General features: G+C 43.8%; 1 protein-coding gene across 2 annotated transcripts in view; it reads right to left on the bottom strand.

Moving 5' to 3' along the window:
* Positions 1-2,503: 2,503 nt before the first annotated feature.
* Positions 2,504-25,439, bottom strand: part of LOC127039426 (arylsulfatase H-like) — a 58,356-nt gene continuing 35,420 nt past the window's right edge. For both annotated transcript variants that reach the window (XM_050933175.1, XM_050933184.1), the window contains exons 9-11: positions 15,170-15,332; positions 14,565-14,686; positions 2,504-3,935 (exon numbers count right to left, since the gene is read on the bottom strand). In XM_050933175.1, the coding sequence (XP_050789132.1) occupies positions 3,565-3,935; positions 14,565-14,686; positions 15,170-15,332 (656 nt within the window). In that variant the 3' untranslated portion in view covers positions 2,504-3,564. The remainder of the gene's footprint in view (positions 3,936-14,564; positions 14,687-15,169; positions 15,333-25,439) is intronic.

The raw sequence follows: 25,439 nt of genomic DNA, 5'->3' as shown, positions 1-25,439 counted from the left end.
TCCACAGGTTCAGCTGATCACGGCTCCCACTGGCCACTGTTCGCTGCTCCAGGCCCCCACCGCTTCCCCCAGCCTTCAGTGGCCTGCATGCCAGAGGTTGCCGACCCATGATATAGTCCAGGGGTGGCACATCACTTCTGAAAGGTTGCCGGAGTCTTCATTTATTCACTCTGATTTAAGGTTTCACATGCCAGTAATACATTTTAATCTTTTTAGAAGGTCTCTGTCTATAATATACAACTAAACTATTGTTGTATGAAAAGTAAATAAGGTTTTTAAAATGCAGAGCGCCCCAGACCAGTGGCCAGGACCCGGGCAGTGTGAGTGCCACTGAAAATCAGCTCGTGTGCTGCCTTCAGCACCCGTGCCATAGGTTACCTACCCCTGATATTGTCCATGCAGTCTCCCAATCACATCTTCATTTCGCCACCGCCTAAGTGTGGTGTCATTTTTTTCCCAGCTGGTGCCAGGAGCGGAACTAACAGAGAACTGTTTCAGCTACTCCTCTCCATCATGGCTGCAAGTATACTATCTCCTGCTACCTCTCCCCCACCACGGCATGAGCACCCTGCTCTGTACCCTTTGTTCAGCTGTAGCTTGGACACCATGTCAGGGCAGCCCATGCATTCAGGACTTTTGAGCAGCTAGGGAGAGCAAATAAACCCCAGGATGCCTTCTTTCTTCAACTTCTCTCTGGTGAAAGCCTCCAGTCCTGTCCCCCACCACCAAGTGAGAGGAAAAGATGGAAAGGAGAACATGGACCCAGGGGACATGCAGTGCTAGGGGAATTATGTCAGGTAGTGAACATTTCCTTGTGTGTGTGGTTTTGCCCAACACTGTGTGAGTGTTGCACTATTTTCAGACATTTACACATAAAGCATGCTCTGTTTTCAAGAAAGTTTATTGTTATCATTGCATCATATCAAACAATTATGATTTGAGATAATAAAGCTAAAAACATGTTCAGGAGCAATTAACTGTTAGTTAGCCAACAGTACTCCTGTATTTATCAAGTATAGAAATTCACATCAAATAAATTCCATCTGTAAAGCCATGCTGTTCCCCTGATCCCACCTCAAATTTATTATTCATGTCATTCAGACTTACACACTGCATGGCAATCAAGCCCACACCCCCTCAAACACTGCTCCTGCACCTAATTTCCCCCCCACCCTAAGGGTATTCAGACAAGTACTATTCCCCCTAATCCATTGGGCCATGCAAGACCACAGTGTGAGAACACAAAACATCCCTGGCTTCTGCTGCTCAGGCACACCCCGCTTCCTCAGTGGTAGCTGCACTTTCTGTTTGAGGGTACCAATCCAGAGGCCTCTGGCTGTCGTAGGTCCAGTCAGGGGGAAATGGCTCACCTCTGGCTTCAGAAAGGTTGTGAAGGGCACAGCAATCCAAGTGAGGTGGACAACATTGATGATGCTAGCATCCAAACTAGGTTGTAGATATTTCCATTGGGCCTTCAATCCACCTCAAGGACATTCAACATCCATTCTACACTTGTGCAGATTGTAACTAAACCATCTTTTGTTATGGTCTCTGAAATCAGGATACAGTTTTATAAGCCCAGGCAATAGGGGTATGTGGGCTCCCCCCCCAGAAAAACAGTGCAGACAGTAACACCATCTATGTCAATGGCATTGGTAGGACTAGTGTCCCAGATTGTCCATGAATGTAGATTCCCAACTGGCAAAAAACTCAGGCATGTGAATTTTTCCTGTGCCGCCCATCCTGATATTCCTAAATCTGCCTCTTTGGTCCACTTGTGCTGCATAGCAATGGAGTGTATGTACGGAGATGCTCCTTGAGGAGGGCAAATAAGGCCCGATAATGAATGGCCCCAGCACAGTTAGGAAACCCCATTCTCACAAAGCCAGCAGTTACTGCTGGACTATCTTTAATTCCCCTTCCTTTGGGGTAAACTACATGCCTGAGTACCTTAGATACCTCTGCTACCACTTCAGTCAACTTTCCAACCTTACACTGTTTGACAATGGACCTGTGTTTAAAAACAAATGTGAATTCAGTTTGGTAATACATATTCACCTCAGTGATTATCCACCTCTGTTAAGACTTTGCTAATCTCTGCTTGAACTTATGGCTCCGGCAGCAACACTGTGTGCAGACCCGAGTCAAACGAACCAGATCCCAGAGGTGCTGGTGCCCCTCCTGGACTCGGAGGGGCTGCATATTGCAGTGCCGCTACCAGAGCCCAGGGGTGAAAAAAACATCAAGCACTTACCGTTATGGGAACCTGACTCTGGGCCCCAGGAAGGGGCATGGGCTTAGGGGGAGGGGCAGGGATGGAGCAGGTCAGCCTCCCCAGCCAGCCCATCTGTGCTGCCTGGCCCATGCCCCCCCCCCCGGGGTACTGGGAGCCCCAGGCCCTTTTATATTGCCAGCCCCAGGGCAGCTGCTCCTCCCTCACTCCCACATATTTTGTGTGTGTGTGCGTGCACACGCGCAACAACATTAAAGCACTGCCATGTTAGCTGTGTATAGGCTGGGATTGGTGACCACTTTTTAATCGGTCCGCTGTAGCGGCCCACTTTCACCCCTGCCAAAGTCCCAGGTTCCATCAGCAGTTAGAAAAGTTTTAATGTAGAGATAACATACACTATAGATGCTCAAGCTCAGGGATACAGAGCACAAGTCAGCTGACTTGAGTTTCACTAATCCCAGGCTTTCCTTGCAGTATAGCCATATCCACTCCCTGTGAAAATTGGTAGCAGCCCTGTCAAAGCAGCTCCTTTCTGAAGGATGACATTCAACACTTGAAGTAGCTGAGATAACTAGTTCAATACAGAACATACGTGGTGCATCATTTTCAAGAGCTGTGCCATTCGCAGTTCGCATTTAATTCAGTGAGAGCTGCAGAATCTCAGCACTTCAGAATATCAAGCCCATAGACAGCATCTCTCTCTGGGCTTAAGAGTCTAATGTTAGGTATCCATTATTTAAAAGTCTTGACCTTTGCTTTTTGTAGTGGGAGTCATGGCCTGGCAGACAACCCGATTTGAGGACAAGGTACTGATGTGATTTAGTAGATGTATAATCACTGAGGTGAACATGTTTCAACATATTACCAAACTGAACACGTTTGTTTTTAAATACAGGATAGTCTATATAAACAAAGGGTTAAATCCTGAGATCCATCCTCTGACACAAGCCTATGGCGTGTGACACTTTATCTGAGTAACACTTGGCCAGAAACTACCTCAGTGATTTAGTTGTATATAATCAATAATTTGCTTGAATTTAAAGCCAGTAGAAAAAGAAATTCCCGTCCATTGATTTGGGGCCAAAGCCTGAGTTTGCTGTTGAGGGCCAACTTGCAGTGGTGTAACTGAAACTGAATTTAGGCCAGAGCTTATGTTCAGGCCTTAATGAGGCAGACTCCAGGTCTACTGAACAGAGCATTGATAGGATGAGTTAGAAGTGAGAGGAATGTCTGTTTCAAATAGTCCAGTGTAATTTAGCCAAAGTCATTTAAGTGTTGTTCTCTTTTTTCAGGTTACTAGCTGTTTGACTGCCTCTCTGTTCTTTCCTTGGTTAAATAATTTTTTGGTCACTGTCACCTTCCTTGTCACACCAGCAAAATGGGAATGTCCCACAGCACGGTTGCAGCCAGGGCTTCCACATGTTGTTGTACGGAGAGAGCTGCTGAGGGACAGGAGTCAGGGTCCTGTGATGCTCCTGAACAGCTCTTTCTATTCTGCTTATTACTGTGTCAAACAGGGGTTCGGTGGCAAGAGACAGAGGTTTGATCTCAGCAGGGTCACTGGAGAGATCAAAGAGCAAAGGAGGGTCATGATGGGTTACATCTTCCCCGAAGCAATTGCAGAATCCACTTATATAACAGCCTCCCGCACCCTCTGGCTGGAATATTGGAGTTGTATAATGAGCCTTCCACAGTGCCCCACCTGCCAGGAGAGAAACCAACTTTAGTAACAAAGATGGACATGAACTAGACAGAGCTCTCCTAAGGGCAGTATTTTCTCTGCAAAAAGCTTTTATTCTGTCCCTGTCATAGGAAACAAGTGGCAAGCCAAGATGACCATGCAACTATTTATCTACTGGGAACTAACTGCATTCCAAAATAGCCCTTTCCAAAAGCAGATGAACTGATTATTTTTGTTCTTCTAAGGCAGTGATCTGTTTAAAAGCATTTCTTTTTACAGCAACTGGTAAAAACGGTTACCTACCGTTTTTTAACTGTTGTTCTTCGAGATGTGTTGTTCATGTCTATTACACATTAGGTGTGCGTGCGCTGCGTGCACACACATTGGAAACTTTTTCCCTTAGCAGCTCCCATTGGGTCAGCAGGGGAGCCCCCGCCAGACCAGTGCCCCACTCTGGTGCATATATACCCCTGCCGATCCGACTCTCCGTCAGTTCCTTCTTGTCGGAGACTCCGACAGAGGGGAAGGAGGGTGGGAAGTGCAATGGATGTGAACATCACATCTCGAAGAACAGCAGTTACGAAAAGGAGGGTCGGGTCGGCAGGGGTATATGTGCACCAGAGTGGGGCGCTGCTCTGGTGGGAGCCCCCCTGCCGGTCTGATGGGACCCGCTAAGGGAAAAAGTTTCCAACGTCCGTGCACGTGGCACAAGCGCATACCTAATGTGTAATGGATGTGAACAATCACTTGAAGAAGAACCTTCATTTACCCTGCTAGAGAGGACAAACAATTCTATGAGGCAAAGACTAGATCTTCCTGTGTGTGTGGACTGCATCTCAGACTCATAGACTTTAAGGTGAGAAGGGACCATTATGGTCATCTATTCTGACCTCCGGCACAACGCAGGCCACAGAATCTCACCCACCTACTCCTGTAACAAACCCTTAACCTATGTCTGAGTTACTGAAGTCCTCAAATCATGGTTTAAAGACCCCAAGGTGCAGAAAATCCTCCAGCAAGTGATCTGTGTCCCACGCTGCAGAGGAAGGCGAAAAACCTCCAGGGCCTCTGCCAATTTGCCCTGGAGGAAAATTCCTTTCTGACCCCAGATATGGCGATCAGTTAAACTCTGAGCATGTGGGCAAGATTCACCAGCCAGCACCTAGGAAATAATTCTCTGTAGTAACTCAGATCCCACCCCACCTAACATCCTGTTACAGACCTTTGGGCCTATTTATCTCCTAATAATCAAAGATAAAATTCTTCAATTCTTAGACTGGGCCTTGGACCACCATACCCTGTGTACCAACTGTTCTCACTCAATAGCTCCCACTGGGTTCAGCACCTGCAGTCATTCCCTTCAGGAATCTGGGACCAGTGGTAAATAGGGCAATCATCCCGATATTTGGGTGGTTATCCCACGTCCCGACCAATCTTTGTCCCGATTTTTCCCAATTTGTCCCAATATTTCTAGTGCATTGCAGGTGCCAACTACTGCTCTATAAATTGATATGCAAGACCAATGCTCCTCTACGAGCTGGACTGCATTCCCTCTCTTTTCTTTGCAGAAGACTATCAGCTCAAATGACTCTCCCTAAGAATTGTCCAGTGGGCCCCAGATAGCCAGAGTGTTATTCCCAATGTAGTCACAAGGGCATTGGGACTCAGTGAGAGTCTTGTATGGATGGAGCCACCTATTTAAAATGACTACTTGTGCATAGCTTTCAAAGAACATTCTCATCAGCATGGGGGCTCCCAGCTCATGGTAAGGAGGGAAATGAAGCTGCTCTAGGGCAAGACTGTGACGCTTTTCCTCAGGGACTCAAACGCTTCCCAGAGTTTGCAGGCCCACATGTGCTGCACAGTTTCTGCTATTCCCCTTTGTAGGGTGTAGCAAGGGCTGCTTGAACAATATAGTGGAGGTGCTGAGAGCCATTGAACCAAACTGTAACCCCTTTATATAAAGGAAACCACTTCAAGCCAGGGGTTGCTGCAGTTTCAGCACCTATGGGTATAGCATAATACCTCTTACAGTGATAGCTAGCTCTGGTGGTTGGTGCCTTAGGTGAGGGAGTCCTATCTCTTCTACCTGCCCCTGTGGAGCTGTGTGCGCCCTCAGGGGAGTTGGAAGAGTGCAGTGCTTGCAGTCTGAGTGCAGGGACTGGAATTGTACCTGGCCCTTATGTGATCTGCCCAAGGGGAAAATCTTTTTGGTCTCTCCCTGCACTTTGTGCTCACAGAAGGACCAGAAAGAATCTGGTCCCAACTTATTTCCAGTCTGAGCACGTAGCCTGGTCTTGTGGTTTACTGGGGATCAACTGTAGCCCAATAATAATAATACTACAATAGCAATAGAAACTTGTTTTCAATGTAGTGTGATGAACACTAGATTGCAGCGCCATGGCAGCATGTTGTACTGAGCTGTTGCACAGACCAGTGGCTCTCCAGCCACTGATTGATAGTTTGAACAGAACTATATCAAACAAAGAGGAAAACAGCAGCATGACAGTAGGAGGCTGGCTAATAATGAAATATGACAAGGTGTTGAGAGTGAAACTGAACGCAGTTCAACAGAAGATTTGCCTCTCCCTGTATCCCCTGGGAGATGATACAATTGATCTGAGCAAAGCACTTTGAGTGACATTAATTGAGACAAGGTAGGTGAGGTAATATCGTTTATTAGATCAACTTCTGTTAGAGAGACAGACAAGCTTTCAAGCTACACAGAGCTCTTCCTCAGGTCTGGGAAAGGTACTCCAAAATTACCTCACCCAACTTGTCTCTCTCTCATATCCTGGCAGTGACTTGGCTACAACTACACTGCATACATTATTATTAATTTATCATTAGTATTCTTTTATTTTCTATAAACAATTGGGCCATGTTTTTTAAAATGGAAGCCCAAGGGCCACATAAAAAATGTTCATGTGCCCACTTGGTAGCAGCCATCTGATGGTAACACATTTAGGCCATGATCCCCTGTGATTTAAATCATTCTAGGAGGAGGAGGTGGTTGTGTCCAGCACACAACAGAGATTAAACATGATGCCTAAATGACAGAAGGGTAGTTCAACACTCTGAGCCATTTCTGTAATGCATGCAGCACAAAAGCCTACATTTGCATTCTGTATATATGACATTTTCTTTTTGGTTCAGTGGAATCTGCTGAACTCTCCTGCTTTCTGTTGGCACCCTGAGCTGTTCTTCTTGACTGGGAGGCTGGAGCTTTATCCCACAATCTGAGTGAGTCACATGTTGCTGCAGCCAGGATGTCTTTTGCTAATCAAAAACTATTAGGAGAAAGGTGGTGGAAACAGTATTGCATCTAAAAATCTAGCAAATATTCCAGCTGAACACTTTCCATGGGTATATTTCTTAATTTAGTTCTAAATTTCAAGTATAGCTTTCAGGCTGCACCTCAGAACTTGTTTAGTGTGATCACTTCTGGCTGAATTCCTCTGTAATTTTGGATTAAAATAATGTATTTGGAAATATGGTAGACACAGGTGTTTTCCCCTCTCAGCCATTAGCAGAAACTGTGTAAAAAAAGATGGATTGATAAATAAAGGACACAGCCATTAATTGTAGCTGAAGTTTAAGATTAATAGTTACTCAGTATGTGTTTTTTCTTGGCTATATGTAGATATCTGAATTAATACTGTAGTATATCTAGATACATTTTCAATATATAGATCTCATATATAATATAGACTATAATTTATGTCATTGATATGTGTTCACAAAAATTAAATATTTTGGGCCATATTAGCCTAACTACCTGGCTGTCTATTGAGCTCACTTAGACTGGCTAGTTATGACTGATTCTCCATTGCCCTGCACCTTGTGCAGTTATTTACACCTGTGCAAAATGGGTGTAAAATGCTAAATAACTACACAAGATGCAGGGCAATGCACAATCTGTCTCCCTGTTAGTTAGTGTTGAAGAGTGCACTGAGAATGTGGCAAACAACTGGAGTGTCGAAAAGAAAAAGAACCCGAAAAACAATATTGAAAGCTGAGTAGAACTCAGCATTGGAGAAGCCAGCAGGGGTTCCAACCATCACAGACAGACAAAGAGGAACACATAATCAGAGTTAAAGCAACCCTGCCTGAATTTGAGGGAAGTGAGTTAATTTTGGGGTCACGTCAATGTAATATGTCCAAGGAAAAACTGTTTCTTGGATCTAAATAACTCAAACTCATTTGGTGATAATCAATTTAACAAGCAGAAAGAAAGTGTCTCTAATAAGCCCTATTGTGTCAGGATAGAGGAAAGGACTCTAACATATAGACAAAAGACTCTCTCAGCCTAGATGAAGGGCCTAATTGATGAGTCCTCACTAGAAGACAAAGATGCAATGGCTTCACATCCAGACAGCCCAATATACATACATGAAAGGACAATAAGTAGAACATGAACGTGATGTATTTTAAAATGAGCAAAACAATAAAGAGAAATCAGTTGGACTCCAAAGATTTCTCCTGCATCGTAAAAAAGGAATGGATGTGAGCAAGGCATAGATTTTTGTTTCAGATTAAATTAGATGGAATATTACAATTTTTGGTTTAACTATGTTTCATTTCACTGCCTGAATTTCAAAACTACCCACATTTTGAATATATCTGATCTGCATGTCTGTAATGGACACGCACATATAAGTTATGCAGCTAGATAAGCAAATTATTTTTTCTTTCAAATTTGCGTGGAAAAAGATTGCTTGAGTAGCTATGGGATTCCTCCCAAAAATTATATCTTGCATTCTCTCTTATGTGACTAAGGTGGGAGCAGATATATATGTGCGGAATGTTTCATTTTTATAGAACCATCTTGTGTTTCATTGGGATAACTAGGAAGGTACTCTGTATGCAGTTAAGTAAACTGAATAGACATAAGGTTATACAGGTAAAAGATGAGAGCAAGAGAGAGATTAACAATCCATTGTTACATTATTGGTACGTTATAGGAAGCAAAGTTATTTTGGTGCATTAGATCAATTTGAAACCAAGTAGCAGACAGCAACACACGTAAGCCAGTCTAAACACAAAGCTTAGTAGGGCATCAATATACATGATCATTATTATTTTTAGATTACTACAGCAGCTATAGACCCAAGTCAAACCCAGAGATTAATTGTACAACTACAGAGTAAAAGACAACCCCTACCCTGGAGAGCTTTCAGTCTAGAGATAGACAATACAAAGGATGAGAGGGGGAAAGCTGAGGTAAGTGAGATAAAGGAAGTAACTGATTCAGGGTCACAGAAGGTTAGTGGCAGAGCCTGCAGTAGAAACACAGGTCTCCTAATTTCCAGTTTAGCGCCCTATCTATTGCCAGACCAATCTGCCTCTCAATAGAGTTAAAATGATTAAAACCTTGGTGTGCTCACATATTAAAGGCACATTCACTTTATGTTTGCACTTCAGCATTTTGGTTTGGGCCAAAGGCCCCATCGGTTTCTATACTGACTTCTCCCCTAAGGCCCATCCTTTCTTGAATCTGGCCCAGAATGGTCAGATTTGGGCTGTGATTTGTCCTATTTCTTACACTCTGTGTAGGATTATACCTTAAGTGTAGGATTCTTTTTTGTGAGCTATACTACACTGACCCATTTTCTAACTATCACTCTCAAATTTGTGACATTCTATATTGTTTCACAGGTGCTGTATGGGGATATTAGCCAGAATATAGTTAGTTGCATTTTAATCTGTCTATGTCTTGGAAACAGTGCGCGCAAGATCAGAAAATTTCTAATCTGTGGACAGTCCCAGAAAATGTGTGTGCAGGGACCTATTTGACTACAACATTTCTTTCTCAGAGATTGCAGGGATGGGAAGAGCGTTGGATTCATGTTGTTAGAAAAACTAGTGTGTAGAAGAAATGTCCATTGCTTTTATCCCATTGAATGTCTCTCCTAGGAGATGAAGAGGTGAGGCCCCCAGCTGTCAGGATTTTATCTGTCCAAGTATCCTCATCTAAGGGACTTAGGAATTCAAATACCTACTTTCTTTTTATATGTAGACACGTGTCTGTTTCTGTATCTCATTCAGGGGCTGTGGTGAGTCTGCTCATTAGTCCTTTAGTACTTATTGTTAAAAGCTTCATCAGTTAAATTTCAAATTTGGAATACAGTTAAAGCATGGCCAGTCAGAACCGCCTGAAAATGAAACATAGGGATTTAAATGGAGTACAAGTTGAAGATTGATGAAACACTCATTGGGAGGGGGTCCGAGGGAGGGGGAAATTTTTTTTTGCAGCACTTTGAGGCTTGAAACATCTCTATTCATTATAAAACACAATTCAAAGCAAAACAATATCGATGAAGACGCCACTTTCTCCTCCCGCCTGGCATGTATTAGATTTTATCAATGTACCACTGCCCTCTAGTGGATCATTTCATAACATATCTGCTTGACTATCAATTTTCTTGGAAGTTGCTCATTTAAGTCACCAGGCAGCTAAGATACAGAGCCAGGCTTCAACTCCAACTGATGTTGTATGTTTGGAGAATGATTCATTCTGAAATCTAAACCAATCCAGCCCTCTCTTTAAAACACACTCTCCTATTCAGAGAAACTTTCAAAAACTTTAGCCAATAAGCTTCCTTGCCACATTTGCTAATAGAAGATAACTGATCCTTTAAACTTGGGGTGGCTACATTTCAGACTCACTCTCTCTCTCCCCTCATCCCTATTTAATCCTACAATGATTCATTAATCAGTCATTTTCTCTAGCAATGTGCATTCATTTGAGAGATGGGAGACAGGGTTTAAGGCCCTGTTTTAACCCAGGCAGAGTGGGAATTTGAACCTGGTTCACCTACAATTTGAGGGAGTGCTCTTACTGCCAAGAGAGATAAGAGACTCCCTCCAGCCCACCAATGGGAGATTTGTGCCCAAGTCCCTTTGTTAACCTAGGCCTTAAGTTCTGCCCCATTTCACTCCTGGATAGCTTAGATAGCTCCCCTCTCAGTTGATAAGTTCTATGAATCCCATTTTTAAGCACCTAACTCTCCCCCATGCCTTGTACAGGAAGCCTGGGAGCATAACTCAGGGCTTAGGGCCTAGATTCAGAAATGTCCTTAGGCACTGAACGCAGTTGATCTGAGCCTGTATGCACCTGACTGATGGGCTGGAGGGAGACATCCATCTCTCCTTGAGATTCTCAGCTGTGACCAGAGGTGAAAGTAAGCCAGTATAGTCCCATACAGCATACCGGCAAGAGCCAGTACACCGTGCCAGACCGCACCGGTTTCTGTGGCTGGGATCAAAAGGGCTCTGGGCTCCCTGCAGCGGTGGGGAGCTCTGAGTCCTTTAAATCCCACCCGCAGCTCTGGCGGCCGGGCTGGGGCTGGGATTTAAAGGGCTTGGAGTTCCCCACTGCTATGGGGAGCCTAGAGCCCTTTAAATCCCAGCTGGAGCTGCAGTGGGGATTTAAAGGGCCCGGAGCTCCGTGGCGGCTAAGCAGAGCAGAAGGGCATAGACACCTAAGCAGCTGACCTAGTGCACCAGGCTAACAGGCGCCTCCCTACGCTCAGGATATGTTGGCATGAACCCTTTCATGCAGTTAGGTACCAAGACCGGCATAGCCACTGTAGCTAGCCCACACCCTAGCAACCAAACTGTCCCTCTTTCTTGCACACTCAATGCCTCTCTCATGCTTTGCCCTATTTTCTCTTTGTCCATGGCTGCCTGTTGTGTGGGTGCTGTGCTGCCTCACTTCACCAGTGGCATGAATCTAGCCCTCCTGCAGCAGGGCCTGACAGGCATCAAGATTTCAGTGTGCTCAGAGCACAACTACAGGGATTGGACTTCACTGATGATATAGATAATTCTCCTTACCTTTGTGGCCTTCAGGGCTTTGGCTTGAGTGAGGGATCAGAGCAGCTTATTAGTTGTAACATGGTGTCAGGCTTTAGGGGGCTTTTGCAAATGCTGACTGGTGGAAATTTTAGGTTCCTGGGGGATTTAGACACCTCTGGGGATAGGTGGCAGCTAAGAAACAGCTTTGAAAATGTCAGTGGCAGCTAAGTAGTGGGCTTGGGCACCTAAAGAGGCAGATAAGCACCTAAATACCTTTCAGGATCCGGCCCATAGGTTTCACAACAATGAACAAGCAACATCTTAATACCTTTAAAAAAAGCTGTTCCTAGTCACCCTCTATGACTCAGTTTTCTATCTGTGCAATGGGAATAATAGCACTTCCCTACCTCACAAAGGCATAGTGAGGATAAATACCCTAAAGACTCTGAGGTGCTCAGATACTACAGTGATGGGGCTATACATGTACAGAATATGATACAATAGTTGATATATTCTGCTCAAAATGTATTCAAAGGATTTATGAGAAAAGTTTAGAGGCATAGATCAACTTTTTGGCTTTACAAACAGTAACTAATTAAGCCTCACAATACCCCTGCGAAGAATTTAAAAATTATTACCTCCATTTCAGAGATGAGGAAAACAAGGCAGAAATGTTAAGTGACTTGCTCAAGGTCTTAGAGATAGTGCTTAAATGAGGAGACCATCCCTTTCTCCTCCATCACCTTTAACTCAGACATCAGGAGTGAGAAACATGGATTTCCTATAACCACTCATTCATGGATTCTGACACTATACTGTATGCAGATAGGGGAATCTGTGTCAGCGCAGGAATTAGAACTCAGGAATTCCTAGCTCCCCGTCCCTAGCTCCCAGATCTCCTTTTCTTAGAGGAACTTGACATCTTTAAGAATATATCAGAAAGGAAGTTTGTTTGTTTGTTTTAGGGTTTTGGAGTTAAGTCATAATTAAGAAATGCATTACAGCTGCTGTCAATTAGCCTAATTGAAGAAAGATGTTTTACAGTTGAACCTTATAAAGGGAAAACCCAGTTAAACAGAGAAAACGGAACTCTTGAAAATAAGCAAACAACTTCTTAAGCTTAAAAAAATAGGTGTATCATGATCACTCTGTTGGTAGCTCTCCTGATGATTTTGCAGCTGGAGCAATAAAAGCACTGGCTGTAATGAGGCAGCACCTTCTATCACTGTAGGCCAAAGGCCAGATTTTTAAAGGTACTTAGTCATCTAAAGATGCAGATAGACACTAGTGCGATTTTCAAAATCTCATGTAAGGTCCTATTTGAGTCTTTAGGTGCCTAAGTTTACCTTTAAAAATCCAACCCTCAGTAATAGCCACAAATCACACTATTTTGTATCAGGAGAAAGTGTGAGAGCTACCAACTCAGCCACACTAAAACTTTCAGAGGTGTGGTATCAGGATAACAGGTCACCCCAAATATTTTTACCTATTCTCTTCTATATAGGTTTTTGTACTGCATTCATCACTGAACACCTTCTAGTAGTGCAATATGCGGTGTGATTAGGATCTGTCTTCATGGGCGGTATGTGACCTGCATAATAGGGGAGGCTAGCCCCCAGCCCTGCCCCTTCTGCCTGAGGCTCTGCCCTTTCCAATCACCCCTTCCACCACAGCCACTGGCCCATGCCCCAGACTAGCCCCCCTAGCTCAGGAGGGCCAGGAGGGTGGGCAGCCTTGGCTGCAGTTCCCCCAGCCCTGGAGTGCCAGGGCCACCACACAGGGGGACTGGAGGAGCCGCACTTCTGCATGTCAAGCTGGCGGGAAGCAGGAGGGGTGCTTGGAGGCAGAGTGTGGGAGGGGCCATGCCTGGCTCTTCGGGGAGGCACAGCCTCCCCCAGGCTCTGGTACCCGCCGCCCATATCTGTCATGTGTTTATCCTCTTGTCCTCTCCCCTGAGACTCAAGCATGTGCAGTAGAGCATATTGTTTTGGAATTTTTTTTAATATAATGTACACACACACTGCTATACATTTATTTACCAGTTGTTTCACAGTTTCATAGATCTGAAGGCCAAGCAGAACTATTTGTAACCCTTCTGCCAGGCTGACTTGACAGCAGCCTGGGTGAAAGGGTGGGAGGTATGGGGGCACCCTACATGCTCCGCAGCTCATGTCAATGGCTGATTGCCATCCTCTCTGTGGGATTCTTCTGCAGTCTTCATTGCAAGCCACTCACCAATATACCTTCAGCCCCTTCCTTAACACAGCTCTCAGTGACCTCAGCTCTTCTATGATTTCAGCTGATAGTAGGGGAGCCTCAGTGCTAGTGCACCACTAGCTCAAAGTAGGTAGCAGTGATTTCAGCTCTGCAGCATATAACAAGACTCCTAATGGAGCCAAAATTAGCCTTATCATTACACAGTGGAGAGAGAAGACATCAACATAGTGTTGGCACAGGCCACCAGGCACAACTACCTATCCCCCACCTCTCTCTACTCACTGGGTGTTGGAACCCATGTCCCTTGCCTAGCAAGTGCTACTTAGAAGAGGGTGAGTCCCTCCATCATAAAATGCCAAGTACAGTTCTACTATCCTTGAGTCACATAACCAGGATAACAACACTTTATTACTCCTGCCCCAACAACAAAGAGACTGGGGATCCCACAGCAGCCACAGTGACCATTTGGGCAAGCAGTCCCATCATGCTAGGCATGGTGGGTGTGCCCATGCAAACGAGATCACCCCCTGAAGTCCTTTTCCACAACTCACCACCAGATGTCAGGGTAGAGCCTGTTCTGACTTTATTTACATCTTAATTATCACCTGTTGTGGGGGAAATATTTATACTCACTGTCCTTTTGGTGCCACCGTACTGCATGTAAATATAGCCCGCAATAGTGAAACATGAACTCATGCTCCGAATGCTGAACTTTTCCCTGCAGTAAAGGCATCAGGTTTCGGCCATCGATCACCCTAATGAGAGGGAGAGAATGGAAGTCACCAAACTGGGGTGAGTACATTGTGCAGTCAGTATTCTCATTGCAAATGACAATTCTTAAACCAGTTACCATTTGAATCAGGAAACGCAAACATTTAAAATTACATATGATTCCACAGCTATAGGGACCTGAGCAACTGATTTTTCAGTTCAGTGGCAGTTCTGGAAAAAAAAACCAAACCAATCAGACTTTTCAGGGAATTGAAAAATTCTATTTTTGGTCTGTTCCAGAACAAAGATTTGAACTTGGGTCTCCCAACTCTTGGGTGAGTACCCTAACTGCTGGGACTAAAAGTGACAGGATGGGTAGAGCTAAACAGGAAGAAAGATAAAGACATTTGTTTTTTTAAAACTTATGACTGTTTTTTAAAAACAAACTGTATATCAGGATGTGCAATATCAATCTTTTCATTTTAACTGAAATGGAGCAAATATGGTTTATGAAACAGCCTCTATACCTGTCCTGAGGCATTTTTCCTGCAGCCAGGTGAGCCACTGTGGGGTAAATGTCCATAAGACTCGTAGGTTCATCAATAACTGTATCCGCAGGCAATACTCCTGGCCATCTAAATATCCCTGGCACACGGATCCCTCCTTCCCAGCCTCCCATGGCTTTTCCACCTGTTGTAAGAGAAATGGCACCACAAGTGATAAGTCATTAGGATGGGGACTCAAGTTATTGTGAATTTACAGATTAGAATCACAGAATATCAAGCTTGGAAGGGACCCCAGGAGGCCATCCAGTCTAACCCCCTGCTCAAAGCAGGACCAAGCCCCAGATTTTTGCCCCAAATCGCCCCCTCAAGGATTGAACTCACAACCCTGGGCAATGCTTTTAGCAGGCCAATGCTCAAACCACTGAGCTATCCCTCCCCCCATATTCAAACACTCTTTAAATGAAAATAAATCTCACTAAATCTAGGAGCGCAAGGAAAGCCAAGGCTAAATGCAATGCTAACTTTGCTCTTCCCAGCTGAACATTACTACCATCTTTATATTAGGCCATTTTCTCCTATGGCTTCTAGTGCAATTCATGGTTCTGAGGCATGAGGGACAGTTCTATTCTTAAAACCTCCAAAATAAATAAAATTCAGATCTGCAACATTAATGTGGAATTTTGTGATTTAAATGTAAATTAATCACAGCAGAGGACTCCTTGATTTCCACGATCTGACAGAACAAACACAAAGTCAATAGAAGAGAGATTAAAATCCCGTACGACTCTCAGAAAAGCAACCGTGGGATACAAAGGGATCATCAGTCAATTCCAACCAGAAGTGGAGGGAGCCTAGCAAAATGGTTCATAGATGCAGCAGGAGACTCTAGGAGATAGTTGACAGTCTTCAAGGACTCCACAAACTAATCAACAACTGCAGGGATGCTCTGAGACAATTCTAGCAGGAAGTGTGCTAAATAGGAATATGAAGTATTGCAGAGCCCCAAAGGGGACTCTATAAATATTCTGCAGCAAATGAGATTCTGTTTTATTAAGGTCCTCCACTGCAATTATTTAATACATATTTATAATCTTCTGTGTAGCTCAACAGTGTTTTTTTCCTCTCTGGGAATTATTTAGCACTCTCTTTGGTTTTCACTTTGAAATGCCATTCAAAGTAGTGAATATTTTGAGTTAAATGAGAGCCAGTTCATTGTTATGCCTGGGGATTGGGGTGGAACTGAGAGATGATTGGAAGAATAGAGAGGGAGCTCAAAGAGAAGCCATACAGACTACATTCAAGGGCATCACAACACGACTGTAGATGCCTCACAAGGTAGTTTAAAACTAAAACCCTGGTACTCAGGAAATTCAAAGTTAAGTTAAAAAAACAAACATTGTAAAAGTATGAAAATATGGAGTTCAGGTACCCAAATAAACTTGCTCTGCTCTTTTATGCCTGCCACCCTGGGGTGAGTCAGACAGACACTTATGAAAAGTATCACAGGAAACTGACATGTGAAATCAAGGTTAACATGCTAGTTTGGCCAGTAAACCAGTGGGCTGAGGACAGTGGCCAGAATTTTATGCTTGACAAGTTGACAGGAAGGTACGAGAACCTTTTAGTGGACAATGATGGAATAACTTGTCCATAGCAGAAGTGCCTTAGACTGTGCTCTGAAGCATTAGGGTCCATATCGGTTCTAATTTCTAAAAAATCCTATCTAATGTAATAGTAGATTTCTCCTTGTCCATAAAAGTGTTTTATCTTTTTTTTTAATTATACAACGCTCTTAGCCATAATGATGACTTATAATGACGACAATGAGTTCCATGGCTTCCTTATGCATTATGCTAAAAACTTTGTCTTTTAAACTGTTTTCAATTTGTTGTGTTTCAGTTTCATTGGCTGTTCCATTGCAGTTCTGTTATGAGAGAGGATAAACAGGAACACTCCATGTATATTCTCCCATGAATTTGTTATTTTTATATCGATGATATGCCCTGTCTGACTCATTTTTTAAATGTAATGGCACTATTTTCTTCATTTTTTTTCTTATATCAAAATCTCTCCATTCTTCTAGCCATTGTCTCTCTCTGAACCCCTTCTGTTTCTGTTGTATCTTTTTTGTAATAACATGGTGAGAAAACAACACCATGGACTAGATTGTCAGTTGTGAAAGCTTGCCAAATGGTATCTTTCTGTACATAGAATCATCGAAATGTAGGGCTAGAAGGGTCCTTGAATGGTCAAGTCCAGCCTCCTGCACTGAGGCAGGACCAAGTAAACCTAGACCATTCTGATGGCAGAGAACTAGAGTTACTCCATTTTGAAAACTTGCTGCCATTTTGTGTTAGGCAAACACACCACTAAGGTATCTTCCCACCATTAGCTAAAGGTAGAGAAGCAAGAATTCTCAGGAAAAATAACAAATAGTGGTGAGGCAGTTGGTCAGAAGGTTGGGTGCATTAGATACTTGTCATAATTTTCCTACTCAGATCTGAACTTTAGAGTTCAGAACATGAGAAGCTAGCATGAAACCTCCAAACTTAATTACCAGCTTGGATCTGATATCGCTGCCACCAGCCAGAAGATTCCAGTGTCTGGCTCACTGGCTCCCCAAAACCTTCCCTGGGGGACCCCAAGACTCAGATTCCTTGAGTCTCACAACAAAGGGGAATAAACCATTTCCCTTCCCCCTCCTCCCCTCCAGGTGTTTCCCTTCCCCCTCCTCCCCTCCAGGTGTTCTCTGGAGGGAACACCTGGAGGGGAGGAGGGGGAAGGGAAATGGTTTATTCTCCTTTGTTGTGAGACTCAAGGAATCTGAGTCTTGGGGTTCCTGGAGAGATATACAGATTCAGGCTCCGTGAATCTAAACAAAGGGATTCCACCCTCTTTACCTCCTCCCAGATTTCCCCGCCCTGGGTACTCTAGGAGATTCCCTGCTTCAAGTCCTTGAAACACCACACCGAGAAATCAAATATTTCTCTCCCCTCACCCAGAGGTTATGCAAAGTCAGGCTTAGTAAATCTAACACAAAGAGATTCTCTCTCCCCCCTGTCTTCTTCCTCCCACCAATTCCCTGGTGAGCTGCAGACTCAATCCCCTTGAGCCCCCACTAAAAAGAAAAATCCACAGGACTTAAAAAGAAAGCTGTATATAAAAAGAAAGAAAAAGACATAAAATGGTCTCTGTATCAAGGTGACAATATACAGGGTCAATTGCTTAAAAGAAAAAATGAATAAACAGCCTTATCCAAAAAGAATACAATTTAACACATTCCAGCAACTACACACATGTACATACAAAAAAAAAAACAAATATAAACCTATTGTCTTACTATCCTTGTACTTACAACTTGAAAACAGAAGATTAGAAAGCTTGGAGATTCCTGTGGTCACTCTCAGAGCCGAGAAAAAGAACAGACCAAGAACAAAGGACTCACACCCAAAACTTCCCTCCACCCAGATTTGAAAAAGTCTTGTTTCCTGATTGGTCCTCTGGTCAGGTGTTTCAGGTCACTGTTTGTTAACCCTTTTACAGGTGAAAGAGACATTAACCCTTAGCTATCTGTTTATGACAATACTATGTTGCAATGCTGGTCAAACTGGACAGTCTCTACACAAAAGAATAAACAGACACAAATCAGACACCAAGAATTATAAGATTCAAAAACCATTCGGAGAACACTTTATCCTTTCTGGTCACTCAATTACAGACCTAAAAGTCTCAATTATTCAACAAAAAAAACTTCAAAAAGAAGACTCCAGTGAGAAATTGCAGAACTAGAATTGATTTGCAAACTGGACACCATTAAATTAGGCTTGAATAAAGACTGGGAGTGGATGAGTCAAACTAAAAAAAACTATTTCCCCATGTTAATTTTCCCCCTACTGTTACTCACACCTTCTCGTCAACTGTTTGAAATGGACCATCCTGATTATCACTACAAAAGTTTTTTTTTCCTCCTGCTGATAATAGCCCACCTTAATCAATTAGACTCATTAGTGTTGGTGTGGCAACACACATTTTTTCCATGTATATATATTTTCCTACTATATTTTCCACTGCATGTATCTGATGAAGTGGGCTTTAGCCCACAAAAGCTTATGCTCAAATAAATTTGTTAGTCTCTAAGGTGCCACAAGTACTCTTGTTCTTTTTAGAGAGAAAGTAAGGCCTTGGCTACACTGGTGCTTTACAGCGCTGCAACTTTCTCGCTCAGGAGTGTGAAAAAACACCTGAGGGCAGCAAGTTACAGCGCTGTAAAGTGCCAGTATAAACAGTGCCCTAGCGCTGGGAACGCGGCTCCTAGCACTGTAAGCTAATCCCCACGGGGAGGTGGAGTACCTGCAGCGCTGGGAGAGCTCTCTCCCAGCACTGGCGCCGCGACCACACTCACACTTCAAAGCGCCGCTGCGGGAGCGCTCCCGCAGCAGCACTGTACAGCTGCAAGTGTAGCCATACCCTAAGTATCAGACAGTGTGGGTCACATGGAGCAGGAGAGAAGCAGAAGGGAGAAGTGTAAACGTATGTGTGACAGAGATGGAGAAGAAAGAACAGAGAGCAGATGAGAGCAGAAAGCAGAAGGAGAGAGAGACCCAGAGACCAGTGAGAGGCAGAGACCAGAGAGAAGGACCTGAGAGGGAGATTAAACTTGATTCAAAAGATGTCTAAAAGATTGTTAGAAAGTTCGCTGTTGATGACCTAGGGAAGACAGTCTAATCAGCATTGCTTCTAACTGTATGTTATTGCAGTTCAGGGTGCCCTTAGCCCAGGGATAGTCTATTTTTTGTAAAGGTCCACATTTCTTGATCAAGGTATAGTCAAGGTCACACCGCAAGTGCCCCTGTTGAACAAACATGTACAATGCCGTGTAATGTACCCAGGGCCTATTGCTTATATTTGTAGTGCATTAAATGAAAAATAAAATCAAACCACTTCCAAGAACAATGCAATAAATTACACCCGAGACTTTGAGAAAGTACATAGATAAAATCAAATAGATGCAAATATTAGCATTAAAAACACTTTTAGACAACAGTTTAAGTTCCGAATGTGTTTTGTCAAATAAAATTATTGTAGGCATATATGTTTATAGATAAACATATTTGAAACTTTCAAGCCTTTTGTGGTTCATTTATTGTAAGTATCAAAGTTTGAAAGAAAGAAACTAACACTTAGTACATGAGCTCTAGCTTTTATGATTCAAGTCTTTCCAATAATAACCACACCCTCACCTATACCTGCATTAAGCAAAAGAATCATGAATAATTACTGTGAAGTACCTGTTAAAACTGCAGTATCACTACTGAAAATGTAATTTTCGACACCACTGCAAATGTAAAATAAAATATGCATGAAAAATGTATGGTTAGTTATATCACTCACCATCAGTGGGAAAAGTGACAGGTCCTCTGATGGACAAGGGCCTTGAAGTGAGTTCAGTCAAGGCAAGACGGAGGCAATTGCACAGATGATTATTAGTCAGAAAGGAGCGATACATGATTTAAAGTTGTTCATTATTGAGAATGCTGACTCACACATGTATGTTGAGCCAAATATAGTCAAAATGCTAAAGTGTGGATACATGGACTCCAATGCATGGATTGTTCAGAAAGTTTCAGATATAGGTGTGCTGCAACTGAAGCACATCCTCTGCTTGTAAATCAATAAGCTTCACTTGTAGTTCTGCTTTTTCAACATCTGGAAAGGATGTTTTGGCTTGATCCAACCAAATGCCATTTCCTTGTACCACAAATGGGTTCTTTACAAACAGAAAGATGCCTTTAACATTTTCATAATTCTTGGAACCTCTTCTGGCTGGTTTGAAGAAGCCTGTGTAGAGATGATGCCATCTCATTCACGTCTGCAGTGTTCCGGCAGCTTAGCAGCCTCAGGAAATACATTACTTCTCCAGTTTCCAAATAACTTTTGAAGAGACTCAATTTGTTTTGAAATGAAGTGACACAGCTATGGAGATCCACTACATTGCAGTTTTGCCCTTGTAGCTTTAAGGTGAAATGTGTCCTGTCAAATAAACAAGGAAGGACAGGAAGCTCATGCTTGTGCTATCCCTCAAAAAGATGCATGTCGCTCTTCTGCCTCCTTCTCTGGAATGTTAGGTAGATATTCTTCCACATGAACGCAAATTTCCCACAGTCATCTTAGTATTTGCACTCTGCTCAGCCAGAGGATCTCATTATGAACTAACAGGTCATTGCAATCAGCAGATACTTCTGAAAGAAAGCTTTTGAACAGTATGTGTAGCAGTGATGACTTGGACTGAAGGAAGTTGAAAAGTTTAATCACCATTGACATTACATTAGCATATTCACTGCTAAGCTTTGCACAAAAAGTGTGGTTAGGTGAATATACAGTGACAGGAAATCAAACTAGGGTTCAGATCTTGCAGATGTTTCACAAGCATTCACTGAGCACTGATCATGGCAGGAGAGCCATCTGTTGTAATGGACATAATCTATGTCACATCAAAACCTTCATTAGACAAAACAATTTGAACAAAACCTAACTTGTTGTGCGATTGTTATGTGGTATAAAGGACAGCAAATCTGCCACAAATGTCTCTCCATCAAAAAAAACCAGACATACAATGCTAGCTGTGCTGTGTGCCTGATATCACAGGATTCGTCCACTGCCATGGAAAATTTTCCAGTGTCCCACACAACTGCTTGAAAATGTCTTGTGCCATCATCTCATTGTTTCTAATAGCTGTTGCGTCTGACAGTGGCAGTTGTTGGAGGGCATCAGTGTGTTTCTTCCCCACAAAAAGGGTTTCAGCTGTAGTAACCATACACTGCTTAATAATGTCTGCATCTGTAAAAGCCTTCCTGTGTCTTGCTATTACCCACACACACCTCAGTGAAGTTTCAGTTGCCTTTTCCTGAGCACAAGTAGCTTTTGAAATAATATTGGTGCTCTGAAAAGATGCATCCTTTAATGAAGTGATCTTGTCTGATCTTAAACGGGAGCCCAGTGGATATTTGTGTTCAATATACACACGCTTCATTTGTAGTGCCATTTGATGTTCCCACTTTTAACAACAGACACAGTCTCTGTACAAAGTAAACACACTGGTCGATCCTTTGGATGTTGTGGCAAAATAAAACAGTAAGTGTCATTCCACTCTTCTTGACATCGAAAACCATTCATTTCAACTTTCCTTTTTTTTTGCTGCCATGTTTAATGGCTCCATGTTTAAATGTCAAAAATGCCGGAGGTAGGACTACCTTTGCTCCACCAGCAGTTCCTGAGGCTCTTCACACCCCATGCACAGGTGAGGGCGAGGAACAAGAGCCTTCCTCTTATCAGAGTAGATGGAAGGTAAGAGCAGAGCTGCTACCAGCCACTGAATTCTTCCTTCTCCTTCCCGTCTCCAACAAGATTGGTGCCTGCTGAGGGGCAGGGGCAGAGAGCACCACTTGCTTCCTGCAGCAGCCCTGACTGGCTACTTTTTCCCTTGCTGCCAATCAGAAGAGGTTTCTCCAAGATGGATAAGAAATGTGCACCCCTCAGTAGCTTAGGTGGAATTGTGAACATTTTAACTGCAAAGTTTGTGACCCAGGGGCATCATTTTGGGGGGGATGAGGGGGTGACTTTAACTGTGGCTCCAGGAGCTACTAGGCTGTCAGCCCCGGGCAGCAGGGCTCCCATTGACAACCCCACACAGGACTTAAATTCAACCAGAGCCCACTGGAGTTGAGCTCTGGTAATATTTTCAAACCTGCAGGAATCTCGGGGGCTCCTGTAGGGCAGAAGCCCTGAGGCCCTGCATGCCCCACAGGGGAGAAGCCCTGAGCCCCAGCACCTCCCACAGGGGCTCAAGCCCCTAACCCTAGTGCACCCCACAGTCAAAAAACCTCTGGCAATCTGGATCTGGACCATGTTTTGCCTATTGACTACCATGTCTTAGCCTATTGACAGGTATTGTTGTGTTAATGAAGGTTTACTTGTTTTAGAGATATACTGTTTGTGTCAGTCATTTATTAGACAGATGTGCTGTTTCCTCTAGGTATTTCTGAGACCACCCTAGCAGAGAGAAAACCCTTGGGGTAACAAATCAGTGAGCCAGCCAGGAGTGGTTGAGAGAAAGACGATGATTGACGCAAGCAAGAGTAGTCAAATGGTATGACTGATACAACCAGGAATAGGCAGGAGGGTAGGACCTAGGGTAGAAGCCTGGTCTCTCCCATAGTCTGTGAATTACATAAGGGAACTTAGGACTCAGGTATATTACGTGGCTGAGTGTGCAATATAAGCATAATATCAGAAATGACAGCAAAGAAGGGAGAGTTAAGTGATATCTGGGAGAGATAATTAGCCCTTTAATTCAATTTTGGGTGGGAGTGAAACAGGGAATGGGACAATGTGGTTAAATCAATTTAGATGGTAATGTTATTGTAGGAATGGATAGATTGAAAGATTTCCAGTTAGTAGTTGATCTAGTAAAATAAAGCATTGTGGGAAATTTCCCCAGACCAATGAAACACCTTATGGGAGCCAGTTATTATTGAAGCAGAATACAGACTAGCTGCCCTTAAAGCGGTTGAAAGGATAAAATGGACGAAACGGCCTGCAGAGAGATGAGAAACAACCCAAGAACATAAGGAAGTTTGGGGATGCTAGCAAATTGGGTGCGGAAAAATTGGAGAGGACGTCCTTATTTCCAGACCTGATCCCCCCACCTCAAAAACAGTACAAATACCCTAAAGAAGCAGAAACTAGTCTACTTATAACAATACAGGGACTCTTAGAACAGAAGCCCAAGCTAAGATGCTGGAAGCAGAGCTGTAGCAACCAGAGCCAGAGGGGCCAGAGCAGCAGCCCAGGGAGCTAAAGGCAGAGCAGCAGCAGTGCTGAGGCACTGTGGAGCTGGAGCAGTCCAGAGCCGGGTATGGTGAGCAGCTGGGGAGAGCGAGGGGGACCCTGGGCAGTGGGTCCAGCACAGGGAGATACCTCAGCCAAGAGGCCCTGCAGGCCAGACTTGGAGGGGAATCGTAACCCTGACAGGGCAGGGGCGACGCTGGGCAGAAGGGTTCTGCCACCCAGGGCCTGAGCACGTGTGGCCACCGCCACAGTAAATGTCTGACCCACAGCATCCCTGCAGCACAGCCAGGGCCTGAGAAGGAGACCTGGGACCTACAAAGAACAGACTGTGAACTGCCCTGACATTCCAGAGACACTGTTTGTAATGTCCCGTGCCACAGAGCAGGGTGATGTGATTTCCTTGTTAATTAAATAACTTGTATTTGCTTTAAATTGTATGTAATGATCAGTGGGTCATGGAAGTGCCCAGTGCAGAGAGGGTACCCCGGAATGAGGACATCCTAGCTCCTGTCCTGAGTGATCACAGCAGAATTGGGGGTCAAGCCCCCCAGGAATCATGGGCCCAGCCTTGTTGGGGTTACCAGGACTCTACCAGACAGGAGAGTGGAAAGGGAGTCCTCAAGGGCAGGGAGGCCTTTGGTTAAAGGAACTGGGAGCGAGGACTCAGATCCTTTCGCTAGCCCACTTCACTGGGGTAGTGCAGAAGCCAGGAAAGTTCCCCACAATAGCGGGACCGTTTCCCCGCTTACAATGAGGAAGAGATGTTAGTGAGAAGGCATGACTGGAGGGCACTCGTGGGAGGGGAATGATCTGCCACTTCAGCTATCAGCTGCCCTCCTCCTGACCCTACCATGCCCTTGATAGAGCTGGAAGGGCCATGGGAAGAAAGGAGGATGGTAACTGATAGAGCTGTGAGGAGCACATCTACCAGCTGGAGGCAACAAGAGGAATAGCAGGGAGCCCCAGACTTGACACTAGCTCCCTGAAGTATATACAAAGGTATAGGCTCTGCACAGTGTTCTGCAGTACAGGAGTACTGCTGATATATGGAATGGCCCATTCACTTCAGTAGGGTGTGCTCAGATGAATTAGGATGCTCCAAAGAGATGAATAATCTAACCCAATAGCTCTGGATGGTGTGAAGTGATCCATTCATCTCAATGGGAGTTCCTCTCCACCTCAGTTTCAGTTGTGGGACATCATTGTTCAAGGTAATCTCACTATGCATGTCAGTTTTAGAGCAACTGAAATATTAAAATATTCTTCTTATTGTGGGGGGGGGGAACAGTATCTGAGTAACGCCTGAACCAAATTATTCCAAACTTGCACTATTGCCCCTGTTGCATACCAATATCATAGTCGATCTCATTATGCTTGTGGATTTTAGAATACTTTTAAAATTAAAAAGTATCAAAGAGGTAGCTGTGTTAGTCTGGATCTGTAA

The sequence above is a fragment of the Gopherus flavomarginatus genome, chromosome 1 (assembly GCF_025201925.1).
Source record: "Gopherus flavomarginatus isolate rGopFla2 chromosome 1, rGopFla2.mat.asm, whole genome shotgun sequence".
Lineage (NCBI taxonomy): Eukaryota > Metazoa > Chordata > Testudines > Testudinidae > Gopherus > Gopherus flavomarginatus.
Note: the sequence above shows the minus strand (reverse complement) of the source record. Positions and strands in the feature narration are given on the sequence as shown.